Source organism: Anomaloglossus baeobatrachus, chromosome 7 (genome assembly GCF_048569485.1).
Source record: "Anomaloglossus baeobatrachus isolate aAnoBae1 chromosome 7, aAnoBae1.hap1, whole genome shotgun sequence".
In the NCBI taxonomy this organism is placed as follows: Eukaryota; Metazoa; Chordata; class Amphibia; order Anura; family Aromobatidae; genus Anomaloglossus; species Anomaloglossus baeobatrachus.
In genome coordinates this window covers 154832188-154851257 of record NC_134359.1, presented here as the reverse complement: position 1 = coordinate 154851257, position 19070 = coordinate 154832188, and the positions used below count along the sequence as shown (strand labels likewise).

At 50.8% G+C, this 19070-nt stretch overlaps 1 protein-coding gene across 1 annotated transcript in view; it reads right to left on the bottom strand.

Annotated features, from left to right (window-relative positions):
- Positions 1-19070, bottom strand: part of COL5A2 (collagen type V alpha 2 chain) — a 384888-nt gene that overhangs the window by 87262 nt on the left and 278556 nt on the right. Inside the window, exons 18-21 of the mRNA XM_075317769.1 lie at positions 8869-8922; positions 6302-6400; positions 5900-5944; positions 5721-5819 (exon numbers count right to left, since the gene is read on the bottom strand). Coding sequence (XP_075173884.1) covers positions 5721-5819; positions 5900-5944; positions 6302-6400; positions 8869-8922 — 297 coding nt within the window. The remainder of the gene's footprint in view (positions 1-5720; positions 5820-5899; positions 5945-6301; positions 6401-8868; positions 8923-19070) is intronic.

The window sequence follows — 19070 nt, the reverse complement described above, 5'->3', positions numbered from 1 at the left end:
CCGAACGTTTAATTCATGCAGGGGGCGGGTTCTGGCTGAACGGCCAATGCGTGCAGGGGGCGGGGCCAGGCCGAGCAGCTAATCCGTGCGGGGGCGTGGCTCGGGTAACTATGCAATGCGGTTTCCATAGTTAACCGATGTGTACCATGGTTACCAGCATACGCCGGCTCCGGCACACGTGTGCTGGGAGCCGGGGTAAGCTAGTAACCATGTTACACATCGGGTAGCTAGGGAAAGAGGTTTCTATAGTTACCCGATGTCTAGTATGGTTACCAGCCTACGCCGGCTCTGGCACACGTGTGCTGGGAGCCGGGGTAAGCTAGTTACATCGGGTAACTAAGGAAAGTGGTTTCTATAGTTACCCGATGTGTACTATGGTTACCAGCCTATGCCGGCTCTGGCACATGTGTGCTGGGAGCCGGGGTAAGCTAGTTACATCGGGTAACTAAGAAAAGCGGTTTCTATAGTTATCCGATGTGTACTATGGTTACCAGCCTACGCCGGCTCTGGCACACGTGTGCTGTGAGCCGAGGTAAGCTAGTTACAACGGGTAACTAAGGAAAGTGGTTTCTATAGTTACCCGATGTGTACTATGGTTACCAGCCTACGCCGTCTCTGGCACACGTGTGCTGGGAGCTGGGGTAAGCTAGTTACATCAGGTAACTAAGGAAAGCGGTTTCTATAGTTACCCGATGTGTACTATGGTTACCAGCCTACGCCGGCTCTGGCACACGTGTGCTGGGAGCCGGGGTAAGCTAGTGATTTCACACATCCGGCGCGCTCCCATACACTGTGAACAGTACACTGGCAGCTTCCTGGTCACATGACAACACGTGATCGGAGGTTGTTGCGCGGCCACTGTAGTGTACACAGTGCACGGGATTGCGCCGGATCTGACAAAATGGAGAAAAGGTAAGTATTAAAAGCGACAGTGCTGACGTGTGCCAGGGTAAGCTAGTTTCTATAGTTAACCTATGTGTACTATGGTTACCAGCCGACGCCGGCTCTGGCACACTAGTGCCGGGAGCCGGGGTAAGCTAGTGGTTTAACACATTCGGCCTTTTTTCCCACTTTGTCCTGCCGGTGTGGGCTTCCGGGGCTGCAGCAGTCACCTGGGAGTTGGGGCTCTGTGTGGGTTCTAGCAATGCGTGGAAGGGGGGCGGGGCCAGCGCGAGCGTCCAATGCGTGAGGGTGGCAGGGCCTAGCTGAGCGGCCAATCCATGCGGGGGGCGGGGCCAGGCCGAGCGACCAATCCGTGTGGGGGCGGGACCAGGCCGAGCCCAGCGGCCAATCCGACGATTGTCACTGTAAGGACACTGTCACTGTAACGACACAATTTTGGAGCAAGACAGACAGACAGAATAAGGCAATTATATATATATACTAGAAGGTGGCCCGATTCTAACGCATTGGGTATTCTAGAATTTACGTATTGTGTAGCTAATGTATGATTTTTGTTATATATATATATATATATGTTGTTGTGTGTAGTTACCAAGTGTTTGTGTAGGGTGCTGTAAATGTTCTGGGTGTTGTCTGGGTGTGGGGGGGTGTGAGAGCGGTGTTGTTTGTGTGTTGCGTTGTGTGTGTTGCGTTGTTTGTGGAGCGCTGTGTGTCTGCAGCGTTGTGTGTGTGGTGCTGTGTGTGTTGCGCAGTTTGTGTGGGTGTGGAGTGCAAGTGTGTGTTTTGGGGGGAGGCATGTTTTGTGCAGTGTGTGTTGCGCAGTATGTGCGTATATTTATTTATGCCACGGTGTTTGTGTGTTGGGTGTTGTGTGTGCAGCGTTGTCTGTGTGTGTGTGGGTGTCTGTGTAGGGCGGTGTTTGTGGTTCCCAGTGTGTGTGTGGTGTGTTGTGCGGTGCGCAAGTGGCGATCTGTGTGTGTTTTGGGGGGAGGTGTGCACCCCCATCGTGCTCCATCCCCCATGCTGCGCACCCCCCATCGTGCTCCTTCCCCCATGCTGCGCATCCCCCATCGTGCTACATCCCCCATGCTGGGCACCCCTCATCGTGCTCCATCCCCCATGCTGCGCACCCCTCATCGTGCTCCATCCCCCATGCTGCGCACCCCCCATCGTGCTCCATCCCCCATGCTGCGTACCCCCCATCGTGCTTCATCCACCATGCTGCGCACCCCCTATTGTACTCCAACCCCCATGCTGCGCACCCCCTATCATGATCCATCCCCCATGCTGTGCACGCCCCATCGTGCTCCATTCGACATGCTGTGCACCCCCCATTGTGCTCCATCCGACATGCATCGTGCTTCATCTCCCATGCTGCGCACCCCCCATCATGCTCCATCCACCATGCTGCGCACCCCCTATTGTACTCCAACCCCCATGCTGCGCACCCCCTATCATGATCCATCCCCCATGCTGCGCACGCCCCATCGTGCTCCATTCGACATGCTGTGCACCCCCCATTGTGCTCCATCCGACATGCTGCGCACTCCCCATTGTGCTCCATCCTCCATGCTGCACCCCCCCATTGTGCTCCATCCTCCATGCTGCGCAACCCCCATTGTGCTCCATCCCCCATGCTGCGCACCCCCCATCGTGCTCCATCTCCCATGCTGCACTCACCCCATCGTGCTCCATCTCCCATGATGCACACCCCCCATCATGCTCCATCCTCCATTCTGAACACACCCCCATCGTGCTCCATCCCCCATGCTGGGGCCGCCGGGGGCGGGTCCGAGCGTGGCAACGTGTGCCGAGGGCGGGACTGAGCGGGCGAGGCGTCAGCGTATGCCGGCTCCCTGCACATGTGTACCGGGAGCCGGTGTACGCTGGCAACCATAATACACATCGGGTAACTAAGGGAAGCGCTTCCTATAGTTACGTGTATCATGGTTACCAGCGTACACCGGCTCCGTCACGATCCCAGCATCGCAAGGTTATGTCTGCCGGGGGCAGGGCCGAGTGTGCCAACGTGTAGCGGGGACGAGCGGGCGAGGTGTCAGCTTATGCCGGCTCCCTGCACATGTGTACCGGGAGCCGGTGTACGCTGGAGCGGGCGATGCGTGCGGAGGACCCGGGGCGAGCGGCTAATCCATGCGGGGCGTGGGGCCAGGCCAAGGTGAGCGGCCAATCCGTGGGGGGGGGCGGGGTCAGGCCGAGCCCAGTGGCCAATCCGACAGTTGTCACTCTAACGACACTGTCACGGTGACACTGTCACGGTGACACAATTTTGGAGCAAGACAGACAGACAGACAGACAGAATAAGGCAATTATAGATATATATATAGTGACAAATCTGGAATGATAAATCTTACCGAAAGGCATTAAATAACGTGAGGTCTCATAAAATAAGTCTCTTGCTAAAATCAAAATCTTCTGAGAAAGGTAATAGAATGTGTTTTCCTAAAACTTCCTATTTTATCATAGCAAAAATGCACAAATTCTAAGCACAAGATATGCCTAATATCTATTGATTAGGTAAAAAGTAGAAAAAAAATAGCAGCAGGGTTTCACATTCCTAGACATATTTACTTAAGTACCAATCCATCAGAGGAGATATTTTAATAGGAATGTTAACATTTTATATTTTAATCCTTCATTTTTAATTCTGTGTTGATCATAAGCTTGGTCATAACCACTAACAAATTGCTCTTTTCTTTTTAGAATGTAACGTTAAATAATCTAATAGAAGAAACAGCTATTCAATTCAGATTTATATCATGACATCCTTTTATTATTAGGAGAGTATGTTGTAGGTGTTAACACACAGATTTCAGTCACGTGGCTCTTATCAAGGTATGAGCTGTTCATTACTTGCAATGATTATTTTAGCAGCAAGACATTATCATTGCTCAGACTATATTGTCCTGTGGGCCCTGCTGTGATTACCAGCTCACTGTCTATAGGCATTGTATATTGAGAGCTTGGTGTGGGAGGGAACAGCTGTTTCAGCTTTGCTACATACTAAATCTAAAAACTCTGATTGTGTCAGAACCGCTGCACACAGTAAACTAAGCAATACATTGTTGAACCAAGAGTCTCTTTGACTACACCATGCTGCTCTCAGATGAGATAGCAAAAACCTGCTGACAGATTCTCCTTAATGTCATTTTAACCCTGTAATGCCAATTTAATTTTTTTTTTGGGGGGGTTGCACTTTTGTTTTTTCCTCTGCTTCCTCTGCTTTTTTGCATGAGCCATAACTATTTTACTTTTTCCAGAAATACAGCAAATGAGAGCTTGTTTTTTGTGGGAAAAGTTTTAGCTTTAAATGGCACCATTCATTTTAACATGTAATGTACTAGAAAATGGTAAAAAAAATATCTAGGTATAATGAAATTGTGAAAATAAACACTATCTGTTTTTTATGTTTTAATTTTACAGAGTTCATTCTGTAATAAAATAACTTGGCAATATGATTCTTCAGCTAAATAAAAAAAAGGAAAAATTGGATCATTAGGCTATGTGCGCACGCTGCGTTTTTTTGACGCTGCGTTTTTGTGTGTTTTTGGTCGCAAAAAACGCATCCGTTGTAAAAACGCACTGGTAGAAACGCATGCATTTTTACTGCGTTTCGGTGCGTGTTTGGCTGCTTTTTGCTGCATTTTTCCAATGCATTGCCTGGGTGGAAAAACGCAGTAAAACGCAGAAAAGAATTGACATGTTGGGGTTTTTTTTACCTCAAAAACACAGCTAAAAAAAAAGCTGCGTACGGACAGCAAAAATAAAAAGTCATGACTTTGCTGGGGAAGCAAAGTCATGCAGTTTTGAGCAAAGAAAACGCACCGCAAAAACGCGGTAAAAAACGCAACGTGCGCACATAGCCTTACAATACAAACATTCCGTTGTTTATTATTTTAGTGGTGAAAAAAAAATCAGAAATTATAAAAGAAACAATTTGTGTCACCATTTTCTGAGACCCATATCTTCTAAATTTCTGAGTTGATGGAGGTATGTTATGTTGGCTTTGTTTTTTGTGGTTTGCGCTGCTTTTATTTATACCATATTAGAGTATACATTTCCTTTGTTTTTAATTGCATTTTTTGGGGAAGTGCGGAACCCAATAAACACAATTCTGGTGTTTTGATTTTTTTTTTCTTTTCTTAAAATTTTAAATATTTTAATAGAGCAAACTTTTTCAGACACAACAGTGCCAAATATATTTATTGTAAACATTTTTTTACATTTTTTTATTTTTGAAGGAAGAAAATAGCAGGGTGATTTAAACCTTTATGTACTTAAAACTTTTTTTATTTTTGCTTACATTTTTACTGCACTTAGGGGACTGAACCTGCGATTGCTTATAGAAGGTATTACAACACCCCAGTATTGTTGGAGCACCAAGCACCAAGTTGGCAGCCATGGGGGCCTTCACCATGCCGCCGTCTGCAATAGTAGCTCAAAGGTTCTCCTCAATCATGTCAGGGGAGCCAATAAAAGAACCAGCATGGTGTCATCTAACTGCTGCTGTCAGAAATTGATGATAGCATTTAAACGGTTTCGCTACAGTGGTCATCGTCTGTCTGGTATGAAGAAGACTCAGCTCCTGAGCCAGCTTTATACTTTGAATAACAACCTATAAGGAAAATGACTGTGGTTTTCAAAAAGAACCATACTGTATGTTGATATTTCAAGCAAGCAAAATTTCAAATTTTAAGTAATCACTTTATCATCATGATTATGAATAGAGATGAGCAATTTTTGGTCCACACAAAATGAAAATTTGATTAATACAGTTTAGAATAACATATGATATTTACTGCTGAGCCTCTGATACCAGGTGCCCCAGTACTTCCTTGAGGTCCAGGAGACCCAGGCGGTCCTATAAGTCCAGGTGGACCTGCAATACCAGGACCTCCCTGGCAGAGAAAATAGAATATATGTCACAAAATTTACATAAATCAAGGAAAATGTCCATTACTGGTTACATTCCACTTACAGTTGGCCCTTTAGCTCCACCAGTTCCATCAGTCCCTGCTGTACCCTAAAAGCAAAATGTAAGACACATTAATATTATCAAAAACTAAACTACATAGTAATGTTCATTGTATTATTGCATTTGGTCGTAAACATGTACTTACAAAAAAGAAGAAAATGTATTATCAAAAGAGATGTGGAGATAATATAAGTACATTTTCTAATCTGCCATTGATTTATTTGACATTGTTCTGCACAATAAAAGAGTATGACTAAAATGTATTGAAACTCTAACTTCCTAGCACTAAAATGTGACAAAACATAACAAGTGACAAAAGTAAAGACACGAGTAGTCAATACTCAATATATATTTTTTATATTCTGGTACACTTTCACTTCCAAATTCCCATAAACACCAACATACCTGGATACCTTGTGACCCAGCGTGTCCTTGGGAACCAGTTTCACCTCTTGGACCTTGAGGACCTTCAGGACCACGTGCACCAGTTGGGCCAGCCTCACCCTATTTTAATGGAAAGTTGAAGAGATTAAGACATACCATTGAAATTATACAATGCTGTCATGGCTATATGCTTGTGTGTAAGTAGTGGACAGGGACCCTTCAAACTTTCAGAAAATTTGCTTGTTACATCATTATATTAACGTTTGTTTGTTACATTACAGCATTAACAAAATGACTCAAATCATTACCACAAAAAACATAAATTATAATAAACTACTGTTTTATTAGTATAATTAGACACAAAAGCAAAGAAAAAAAGACCCCACCCAAGAACTATCTGGAGCAAAAGTATCTCTTAATACTGTGCTATGGTGTGCATCTGGAGCATTATAGTGCTGCTCACAATACACAATCAATGTACAGAATCCAATGGAGCTGTCATTTTATGGTAACTTTTCACTTCACAACTATGTATATAGCCATAGCTCAATTTAAGTATTAATCTTAGCGATGTACCATAAAGTTATGGGATAGTAAAAATAAACCTTCAAGTCTGACTTCATCATGGGATCATAATTGGAACACTTTTCCATTTGCATCAAAAGATACAACGTTGTTCCCTGCTAATCCTCCTAATAGAGTATAGATGGGAAGGATTCGAGTTCATGAATGTGATTATAACCATACAGCATTTATTGCTTCAGTAAGTCAAAAAGCCAAGAATGCAGAATCTAATATTGTCCTGTGGAGTGATAGAGCAGCATTGCTCAATATCAGATTTTATACTACCAACAGACAAATAATAGTTTGAAGTATCATTGATAAAATTGTGATACTTGTTATTCACTGCTTAAATGGTTATTCCCATCTCCAAGATCCTATCCCAATATGTAGTAGGTGTATTAATAATAATATTAGTAAATACCTTCAATTATAAATATAGTATAATTCTTCTGAAAAGCTATGTCACTTACCCCATTATAGTAGCTTTGGTATCCAAGGTAACGGCCACACATATAGGGACAAACCGCCTCTTTTCTAAGGGGGCGGGTCGTGCGGCAACACAGCAACGTCGCAGAGCAAGTATGTGCGTGTGACAATGTTTGCTACGGCAGCGATCACCACATATCGGCCGTACGACGGGGGCAATTGCTAGCGATGTCGCAGTATGTAAAGCCCGCTTTAGGTCTTTTCAGTGTTGTGTTCTACACAACCATAACAGGTGAGTGAAACCGCTATACAACAATAGTGTTGTTCGGATAATACCCTACTGCGCTTGTTCCCTTAGCTACTGCTCATGGACCATTGTGAAGGATGCACTATCTATCCCAATATGTCATGGGTGTGTCACGGGTGACAGACAGTGATGTGATTTCTGGCCATAGAAGGTCACAGCATCTGGCTGTGCAGAATACGCAAGGTTCCTGCTGTCAGTATTCATTGCTATAGTTAGCTTTCCTGCTGGATTCATTGCTCCCCCTTTTGGACCCGGCAGGAGCTCAACTTCCACCCAGCTCTTGATTATCAGTATTCCCTTGGTGTTAAAATACTGCCCTCCTTCCTTTGTACTGGTGCTGGTGATATTTTTCAGTTCCTTCAATTCTAGACAGAGGGTTAGCCTTCCCTTTCACTGTGCGCTTGGTACTTCCTGGTACCTAGCATTACACAATATATCACAAACATGTACAGTTTATGAATGGTTTGCATTTCTACATTAAACTTGCTATATAATAAATTCTAGATAAATCCAGCATATTTCTAATTCCTGAAAATTAGTTCAACAGTTCACATAGACATCTTCCCTTGAAACAAATAGAAGCCTCCTTAGGGCATTTCTTAGTGTTCCCAATTACTGTGCCAAACAATTTTCATTAAAATTCTTTAAAATGCTTTGGGGAAATTTATAAAGCCAAGCATGCTTGAGAAAGTAACTGATTACACGCTATTAAGAGGAATGAAAACTTTTATTGTATTATGCAGTCTGCGGTTTATTATCTTGTGGCAAATACAACACAGGATTTTGCCAACTGTAAGATTTTCAGTTCCAGCTGTCTCCGTCATAGGGACTTCATAGCACCTGCAGACATAAATTCTCTGCTTATCTATACACAATAGTAACCGATTCCTGTGCCAGTAGATGTAATACAATGGGAACATGGCCGTCACTACATGGAAGCTCAGATTAGATACAGCTGTCCTCCCCTATTCACATTAAGACCCCTGTGGACAAGCTACTCACATCTCTGACAAATGCCTGATTTTGCCACGTAAGTTGACGTCAGCTATATTATATTCTGAAATATTACATGTGGCCATGTGTCACATATTAGGGAGGTTCCCCTTTACATTATTAATATTCCTCACATACTGCACAGTATTCTGCATACAGTACCTCTTCAGTAGAAGTAAAAGTACCAACAAGTAAACGTTTCATTGAAACTAATGAATGAAACAATCTTCAAAACAATTATATGTTAATCCATCCATTAGCAAGAACTGAAGACAAATATTCTACAAATGTTCCTTACCTTCATACCAGGGACACCAGGAAACCCTGGAGCACCACTCAAGCCTATTGGACCCTGTTGAATAAAAAAGGTTTTGTTTATCATAAAAACAGAAACATACCTTTATATTAATTAAAGAAATACTGGGAAAGCAGGATTTGTTACAGATTTAACCAGTTTTTTTAGTTTACTAGGAATCATTTTTCCCTATTCCTGTCAGTACAATATGGTAACGTGGGCACCTTCCTATAAAGGAAAATATAATATCATTTTTCCCTATTCCTGTCAGTACAATATGGTAACGTGGGCACCTTCCTATAAAGGAAAATATAATATTAGAATTTAAGTGTGACATCTCCATTGTATAAAGCACCGTAAAAACTTTGAACTTTCCCTGCAGGCTATTCCTATAGCAGAAACCAAAGCCAAGGGAGGTCATCTCATGGAATAGAGATGTAATTCCTAACAACCAGACCTGGAAACAGGCGGCCCTGGAAACCTGAGCCCAGGACTATATATAAAGTTTACAGTTTGAGGGCTAATGTGGGGCTACTATAGTGTGACGCCCTGGCAAAACCAGGTAGTCACAAATAGGCCCCCGCATAACACCTTCCCTCACCTAGGTAACACACAGCCGACATGAAACTCTAGTCACCCCCCCTTAGGGAAAGATAGGCATACCAATGCGCGGGACCAGGCGGTTGGACAGGCCCACCCCGGGGTCTAGACAGCCCGGGGCGGGAAAACAAGCAGATAAGTTTTGTAGTTCAAGTGTAGAGTGGAAGCTGGGGCTAGGTGCAGGGGCGTACATAGAAATCATGGGGCCCCATAGCAAAAGTCTGAATGGGGGCCCCCATTAAAAAAATACAATAAAATATTAACATAATAAACAGCATATACGTTGCTGGGGGGAACATACAAGTTACTAGGGGCCAGTGGGGGGGGGGGCAGACAAGTTATTGGGGGCATATATACACATTATGAATTAATCTTTATTCTAGCCAGGCTACACATCTACCAGTCCAGTAAATAGACTATTACTGGGCGCGGCTCCATCTGCAGAGCACCAGTCTAGGCCGTGCTGTGTGCCTGTCCTCCTGTTTTGTGACTGTGTGTGACGCCTGATGCTCATAGAGCACCACAGCGCCTGACACTCGCAGAGCACCACAGCGCCTGACACTCGCAGAGCACCGCAGGGCCTAACACTCGCAGAGCACCACAGCGCCTGACACTCGCAGAGCACCACAGCGCCCGACACTCGCAGAGCACCACAGCGCCTGACACTCTCAGAGCACCACAGCGCCTGACACTCTCAGAGCACCACAGCGCCTGACACTCGCAGAGCACCACAGCGCCTGACACTCGCAGAGCACCACAGCGCCTGACACTCGCAGAGCACCACAGCGCCTGACACTCGCAGAGCACCGCAGCGCCTGACACTCTCAGAGCACCACAGCGCCTGACACTCGCAGAGCACCACAGCGCCTGACACTCGCAGAGCACCACAGCGCCTGACACTCTCAGAGCACCACAGCGCCTGACACTCGCAGAGCACCACAGCGCCTGACACTCTCAGAGCACCACAGCGCCTGACACTCGCAGAGCACCACAGCGCCTGACACTCTCAGAGCACCACAGCGCCTGACACTCTCAGAGCACCACAGCGCCTGACACTCGCAGAGCACCACAGCGCCTGACACTCGCAGAGCACCACAGCGCCTGACACTCGCAGAGCACCACAGCGCCTGACACTCGCAGAGCACCACAGCGCCTGACACTCGCAGAGCACCACAGCGCCTGACACTCGCAGAGCACCACAGCGCCTGACACTCGCAGAGCACCACAGCGCCTGACACTCGCACAGCACCGCAGGGCCTAACACTCGCAGAGCACCACAGCGCCTAACACTCTCAGAGCACCACAGCGCCTGACACTCGCAGAGCACCACAGCGCCTGACACTCTCAGAGCACCACAGCGCCTCACACTCGCAGAGCACCACAGCGCCTGACACACTCAGAGCACCACAGCGCCTGACACTCGCAGAGCACCACAGCGCCTGACACTCGCAGAGCACCACAGCGCCTGACACTCGCAGAGCACCACAGCGCCCGACACTCGCAGAGCACCACAGCGCCTGACACTCGCAGAGCACCACAGCGCCTGACACTCGCAGAGCACCGCAGCGCCTGACACTCGCAGAGCACCGCAGAGCCTGACACTCGCAGAGCACCGTAGCGCCTGACACTCGCAGAGCACCGCAGCGCCTGACACTCACAGAGCACCGCAGCGCCTGACACTCGCAGAGCACCGCAGCGCCTGACACTCGCAGAGCACCGCAGCGCCTGACACTCGCAGAGCACCACAGCGCCTGACACTCGCAGAGCACCGCAGGGCCTAACACTCGCAGAGCACCACAGCGCCTAACACTCTCAGAGCACCACAGCGCCTAACACTCTCAGAGCACCACAGCGCCTGACACTCGCAGAGCACCACAGCGCCTGACACTCTCAGAGCACCACAGCGCCTGACACTCTCAGAGCACCACAGCGCCTGACACTCGCAGAGCACCACAGCGCCTGACACTCTCAGAGCACCACAGCGCCTGACACTCGCAGAGCACCACAGCGCCTGACACACTCAGAGCACCACAGCGCCTGACACTCGCAGAGCACCACAGCGCCTGACACTCGCAGAGCACCACAGCGCCTGACACTCGCAGAGCACCACAGCGCCTAACACTCTCAGAGCACCACAGCGCCTGACACTCGCAGAGCACCACAGCGCCTGACACTCTCAGAGCACCACAGCGCCTGACACTCGCAGAGCACCACAGCGCCTGACACACTCAGAGCACCACAGCGCCTGACACTCGCAGAGCACCACAGCGCCTGACACTCGCAGAGCACCACAGCGCCTGACACTCGCAGAGCACCGTAGCACCTGACACTCGCAGAGCACCGCAGCGCCTGACACTCACAGAGCACCGCAGCGCCTGACACTCGCAGAGCACCGCAGCGCCTGACACTCGCAGAGCACCGCAGCGCCTGACACTCGCAGAGCACCACAGCGCCTGACACTCGCAGAGCACCGCAGGGCCTAACACTCGCAGAGCACCACAGCGCCTAACACTCTCAGAGCACCACAGCGCCTAACACTCTCAGAGCACCACAGCGCCTGACACTCGCAGAGCACCACAGCGCCTGACACTCTCAGAGCACCACAGCGCCTAACACTCTCAGAGCACCACAGCGCCTGACACTCGCAGAGCACCACAGCGCCTGACACTCTCAGAGCACCACAGCGCCTGACACTCGCAGAGCACCACAGCGCCTGACACACTCAGAGCACCACAGCGCCTGACACTCGCAGAGCACCACAGCGCCTGACACTCGCAGAGCACCACAGCGCCTGACACTCGCAGAGCACCACAGCGCCCGACACTCGCAGAGCACCACAGCGCCTGACACTCGCAGAGCACCACAGCGCCTGACACTCGCAGAGCACCGCAGCGCCTGACACTCGCAGAGCACCGCAGAGCCTGACACTCGCAGAGCACCGTAGCGCCTGACACTCGCAGAGCACCGCAGCGCCTGACACTCACAGAGCACCGCAGCGCCTGACACTCGCAGAGCACCGCAGCGCCTGACACTCGCAGAGCACCGCAGCGCCTGACACTCGCAGAGCACCACAGCGCCTGACACTCGCAGAGCACCGCAGGGCCTAACACTCGCAGAGCACCACAGCGCCTAACACTCTCAGAGCACCACAGCGCCTAACACTCTCAGAGCACCACAGCGCCTGACACTCGCAGAGCACCACAGCGCCTGACACTCTCAGAGCACCACAGCGCCTGACACTCTCAGAGCACCACAGCGCCTGACACTCGCAGAGCACCACAGCGCCTGACACTCGCAGAGCACCACAGCGCCTGACACTCGCAGAGCACCACAGCGCCTGACACTCGCAGAGCACCACAGCGCCTGACACTCGCAGAGCACCACAGCGCCTGACACTCGCAGAGCACCGCAGGGCCTGACACTCGCAGAGCACCGCAGGGCCTGACACTCGCAGAGCACCACAGCGCCTGACACTCGCAGAGCACCCCAGCGCCTGACACTCGCAGAGAAACACAGCGCCTGACACTCGTAGAGCACCTCAGCGCCTGACACTCGCAGAGCAACACAGCGCCTGACACTCGTAGAGCACAGCACCGCCTGACGCTTGCAGAGCACCGCAGGGCCTGGCGCTCGCAGAGCACCGCAGTACCTGACACTCGCAGAGCACCACAGCGCCTGACACTCGCAGAGCACCGCAGGGCCTGACACTCGCAGAGCACCGCAGAGCCTGAAACTCGCAGAGCACCGCATCGCCTGACACTCGCAGAGCACCACAGCGCCTGACACTCGCAGAGCACCACAGCGCCTGACACTCGCAGAGCAGCACAGCGCCTGACACTCGCAAAGCACCGCAGGGCCTGACACTCGCAGAGCACCACAGCGCCTGACACTCGCAGAGCACCCCAGCGCCTGACACTCGCAGAGCAACACAGCGCCTGACACTCGTAGAGCACCCCAGCGCCTGACACTCGCAGAGCAACACAGCGCCTGACACTCGTAGAGCACAACAGCGCCTGACGCTCGCAGAGCACCGCAGCACCTGACGCTCGCAGAGCACCACAGGGCCTGACGCTCACAGAGCGCCGCAGGACCTGACGTTCGCTGAGCACCGCAGGGCCTGACGCTCGCTGAGCACCGCAGGGCCTGACGCTCGCTGAGCACCGCATAATACTATTATAGATTGCAAAATAATGCTGCCACACCATGACCAAATATCACCACATTGAGTCTGAATATAACCACCATCCTGTTACTGAGCAAAGCCCACTGCACCAAGACCTGTGGGTTCACACCACAAATCCCCAGGGATAATACACACAGTGATGTCACAGTACAGAAATAATATACAGTGGAACCTTGGTTTACGAGAACAATCTGTTCTGGGAGTGTGCTTTTAAACCAAATTACTCGTTCAGCAAAGCAATATTTCCCATAGGAAATCATTGCATTGCAGATAATTCCTTCCACAACTTGTGAAATGTCTCATCCTGGTCCCCTATTGTGCCATTCCACACACACACACAAACAAACACATATTATTCTCACCTTACCTTCCATTCCATCGCCGGCCTCCTGGTTCTTGCAGTTCCGCGGGTACAGGCTGTGTATCGGGTAACCATTGCGATCGATGCCGGATCTTCCGCTGCCAGAGTGCTGACGTCAAAGGCAAGGAGCCACTTGCCTCTGATTGGTCAGCGCGCTGCCTTTGAGAAGCGGCTGACAGCGGAAGTTTCTCCATCGTCACGATGGTTACCCGATACACATCCTATATCGGCAAACTACAAGATTCATGAGACCGGCGATGGAATGGAAGGTAAGGTGAGCATAATATGTGTGTGTGTGTGTGTGTGTGTGTGTGTGTGTGTGTGTGTGCGCGCGTGTTTGTGCATGTTTGTGCGGACTGCAAGAGCGGGTCAGAGCGTGGTTAAAGTATAGAACCGGAAGTGTGTCCGGTGAGTATTTGCTCGAATAGCAAACCTTGCTCGTAAACTGCGTTACAAATTTACAGCAAGCTTTGCTCGTATAGCGAAATACTCGCACACCAAGTTACTCATAAACCGAGGTTCTACTGTATATACAAAAAAGGGGTGCACACCCAGACAAAATCAATAAAACCGCTGCATGATCACAATATGACCAAAACAGAAGAAGAAAAAAACCCACACATAATGGATGCCCACACCAGAAAATGAAAATGCTAGATATAAATATAACAATCTTTATTAAATCCAAAAGGACAGTAAAAACACATAATAAAATTATTTAAAGGGAATCTGTCTCCAAATTTGGGGCCTATAAGCTGCAGCCACCACCAGTAGGTTCTTATATACAGCATTCTAACATGCTGCATATAAAAGAGCCCAGGCCGCTGTGTAGAACATAAAAATCACTTTATATTACCTACCACTCGCCTAAGGGGTCGGTGCGGTGCAGATCGGTCGGACGGGTGTCTCCGTTCTCCGGTACCTTCTCTTTCGGCCATCTTTGTCCTCCTTCTTCTAAAGCCTGGGTGCATGACAAGTCCTACATCATCCACACTACCTGGCACTGAGGCCTTGCGCAGGCGCACTAATCTGCCCTGAGCAGGGCAGATCAAAGTATTGTAGTGCGCCTGCGCAAGACCTCAATGCCGGCTATTGTGGATGACGTAGGATGCGTCATGCACCCAGGCTTCAGAAGAAGGAGGACAAAGATGGCCGAAACAGGAGGCGGTGGTACCCGAGTACAGAGACACCCGTCCAACCGATCTGCACTGCACCGACCCCTTAGGTGAGTATTATAAAGTCATTTTTATGTTCTACACAGCGGCCTGGGCTCTTATATACAGCATGTTAGAATGCTGTATATAAGAGCTCACTGGTGGTGGCCGCAGCTTATAGGCCCCAAACCTGGTGACAGGTTCCCTTTAAAAGCATGTGTGGCGCCCCTGAGGCTTCCGTCGCCACAGGTCATTGCACCCCATCCAGCGGTGTGATGCCCCATTCTGGGTGAGGAAGGGAGTGAACACCGGTCCCCTGGTAAATCCACACTACACCCATTGCTAGGAACACGCTGGGACCAGGGATTGTGGCAGAAACCCTCCCATGCTGCATGCTGGGAGGGGCCGTAAGACCCATCCCTGCTCCTATAGGGTAGATCAGAGCAACTGGGGACGTGGGAGGAGCCACATGAGAGCAGACACAGAAAGGAAAGTCTAGTGTGGGCAGATAGAGAGAGTGTGGGGAAGGAGGAGGAGGTCTGCAGGAGGCAGGCAAGGAGGAGAAGTGAAAGGAAAGAAAGCTCCAAGTCAGTCAGGAGCTGAAAAGAAGAAAGAGACGCTTCCTGGTGAAGATCCTGGGACTCAGAGGGTCCAGGTGACACCAAGCAGAGAACAGAAGGGGTCTCAGGGCCACGGGTAGCTGTAGAGCTGCGGTGGCCTGTTCCACAGGAACATCGGTGGAGGGATCAAGCTGCAACAGGGGACGGTCCCTAGAAACCGGAGGAGCGCAAAATCATCTCCAAACAGTAAAAACCGAGGCCCAGGGAATGTTGTAAGCTCCCCGGGCCACAGCCCACAGCAGAACTTCTAGAAAAGGGGTAATCAGCCGACAGGTGACCCCCCAGCCTGGAGGCTGTTGTGGAGGCCGAGCCAGGTTTATTCTCCAAAGGCAAGGTTTAAGGAGACAGCTGAAGACAGAGACACTTAAGAGAAGGGTACCGGGTTTTGCTCCAAAAATCACCCAGAAATGTCGGAGGTCCCTGACAGTGGTCCCAGCAGTCCAAGGGTTCCTGCCGGCCTTGACAAGAATTATGAGTAAAGAACTTGAAACTGCACCCTTGGTGTTGCCTCTGTTATTTCATCTGCATAGACACTCACAAGCACCAACTGTGCCCCGGGGCACCGCTCCACCTGTGGGGAGCAGTACCACCATTGCTGCCACTTCATCACCCCGGAGGCCTTACACAGCAGTGGCGGCTTAATAGCCGCATACCACAGGTGGCGTCACGAACACAAACTTTAATTCATCAGCCATATTTAACTGACACCCACCAGGGCCACGGAGTCGGTCCCCGCCACCACTGACAACCACCGGACTAGTCCGGCCTGGCACCGGGTGTCCCATAGCCCTGGGGTGGGCGAGTCAAATTTTCGCGTCACGAACAGGATTTTGTGCCCGGTCCCACCGGGTACTGTGTGCCTTGAAGAATCGTGAAATAGCCTGTGTTTTACTGTGAAAGAAAAACTGCCGCCATTAGCGCTACTGAGAGCGGGAAGAAGGGGGGGGCGTGCCAGAAGAAAGGGCGCGAAGAGAAGCCCCGCCCCCTTATCCAAGAAGGAGAGCGCGAAGGAGTGCCCGCCATGGAGAGCGGTGGAAGAAGAAGATATGGCGACTAGAAAAGCTGGCCGGTTGGCAGCAAGAGTCTAGATGCCAGACCAGACAAGAGCTAAAATGTACCTCATCGCAAGCGGAGCGGTGCCGGCCGTGATGGGCTGGGCGCCAGTCTGGCGCCAGATGCTAGTGCAGCCTCCGGCCCCGCCTCCGAAAAGGGAAAGGGTGCAGCTGAGTGGCGTGGTCGAGCACCCGAGCAGAGTGGAAGGAGACGGTCACCAGACAAGCGGCATGGCAGAGAGGCTGCAGAGGTGCACAACAGGGACCGGGAACATGGATCCTGAGCTGGACCTGCTGAAGGAGGAGATGAGGATCCTGGCCCGAAGGCTGAGCACCATGCTGGAAGCGGACCGGCGGAGAGAAAGCCCGAGGGAGCCGGAGAATGTGGGCCGCAGGATGGAGGTCGCCGAGCAGCGCCCGGGTGAGCAGTTTAAAACCCCGACCTGTCCGGACCCACGGCCCTATCAAGCACCACCGCCCGGTCCTGCCACCGTCCCACTAGCTTCCCCCGCCAGCCCTGGTGACGCCCAGTGGGGCACCGGAGGCCTACCGGAGACCCCCGAAGAAGGCGCCTGGGGTGGGGAGGCCCCCGAACACTTAGTGGGCCCCCTTCCAAGTCCCCCTGTAAGCCTCCTGGGAGCAAGATCACCAGGAGTGAACTGGGACGCAGCGCCCATTGAGAGCGGGCGACTGCAGCAGCCGCTGCGCCCCAAAGAGACTCCCCTGGCCACCGCACTGTCCTGCCAGAGATTAGTGAAAGAGTACCAGCGGGAGGCCCGGGAGGAGAGGCGGAGAGCCGAGGAGGCGTCCAACCTGGCCTCCATAGATCAGATTAGAAAGGCCCTCAAGGGATCCCAGGGCCCGGTGAGAAGGGGCCGAGTGATCGACTTGCGGCAACAAGGCGGCTGGGGCTTCATCAGAGAGCCCGGACTGGGCAAAGATGTTTTTGTTGCCCGCCGGGATATTGAGGAACACTTGCCCAAAGGCCACCCTGAGCGGGATGCTAAGCCGGGTGACACCGTGGAGTACACCAGGCTGATGGGGAGCCGTGGATGGTACGCCCTGAATGTGCACATCCTGCGGGAGGAGGTCGCCCCAGAAGAGCCGGAGTGGCGCCGCACTATGCCAACGTGCAGTACCGCCCCCGCCCACAGCACTACCTCAGAGCAGGCCCAGGCTGCAGAACTTTGCAGCAGGCCTGCTACAGCCACGCAGGAGACGCAGACCCGGATCTCCATGGCTTGTCTGAAGCCCGGTGCACGGCCAAAGCAAGACCCCCAAGATCGCAGCAGCCCCCTGCAAACAAGCAGTCCTATACCACAACGCCGAGCTGTGAGTACCAGAAGTCCCATTCCTGCCCAGGCCGCGGCGGTCCGCAGTAGGTCAGTGGCCAGCACCCAGGGGACCCAGACAATAATCTCAGCGGCATACCTATTGCCCGGGGCAATGCCGGAGTGGGACCCCCGCATCTATCCCCGTGAGTAAGAAGCAAAAGTGAAAGTGAAGAAAAGAAGCTGAACTGTAAATAGCCCCTGTCTGCCCCTCATTCTTTGTGAAGATGTCCCTTTTGTGCTGCCCTAATGTTCTTTTTGAAGACGACACCCTACCCTGCCTTTTTGCCCCTCGTGCTTTTTGAAGAAGTCACCCCCCTTTGTTTACGTACCGGGCCACGGAACTGGAATGTGGTCCCCGGTGTATGTGAATGTGATGTCGTATGTGTCCTGTGTAACCAGGCCACTGGACTTAGTGGCTGGTATGTTGCTTTTGTAGCTTAAGAAAGTTGAACGAACTGCCAGGCTACTGGACTTGTTGTAGCCAACAATGTAAATAGTTGCACCGGTTGTGCCCCCTACCAGAATTATGGGGGATGTGCCCAAACTGTGCAATAGACTGAAAGTGCACACTTAGATGTTTCTTTATAAGAAGTTTGCAACGTTCAAATACCTATGCCTCCCATAAAGGGAAGAAATGTTTTATTGTTTTATGTTATACATAACAAAAATGTTTTTTGTAGTTTCTACACATGTCTTGTTGTTTTTCAGCCCGAGGACGTGCTGGGATTTGCTGTGGGGAAGTGTGGCGCCCCTGAGGCTTCCGTCGCCACAGGTCATTGCACCCCATCCAGCGGTGTGATGCCCCATTCTGGGTGAGGAAGGGAGTGAACACCGGTCCTCTGGTAAATCCACACTACACCCATTGCTAGAAACACGCTGGGACCAGGGATAGTGGCAGAAA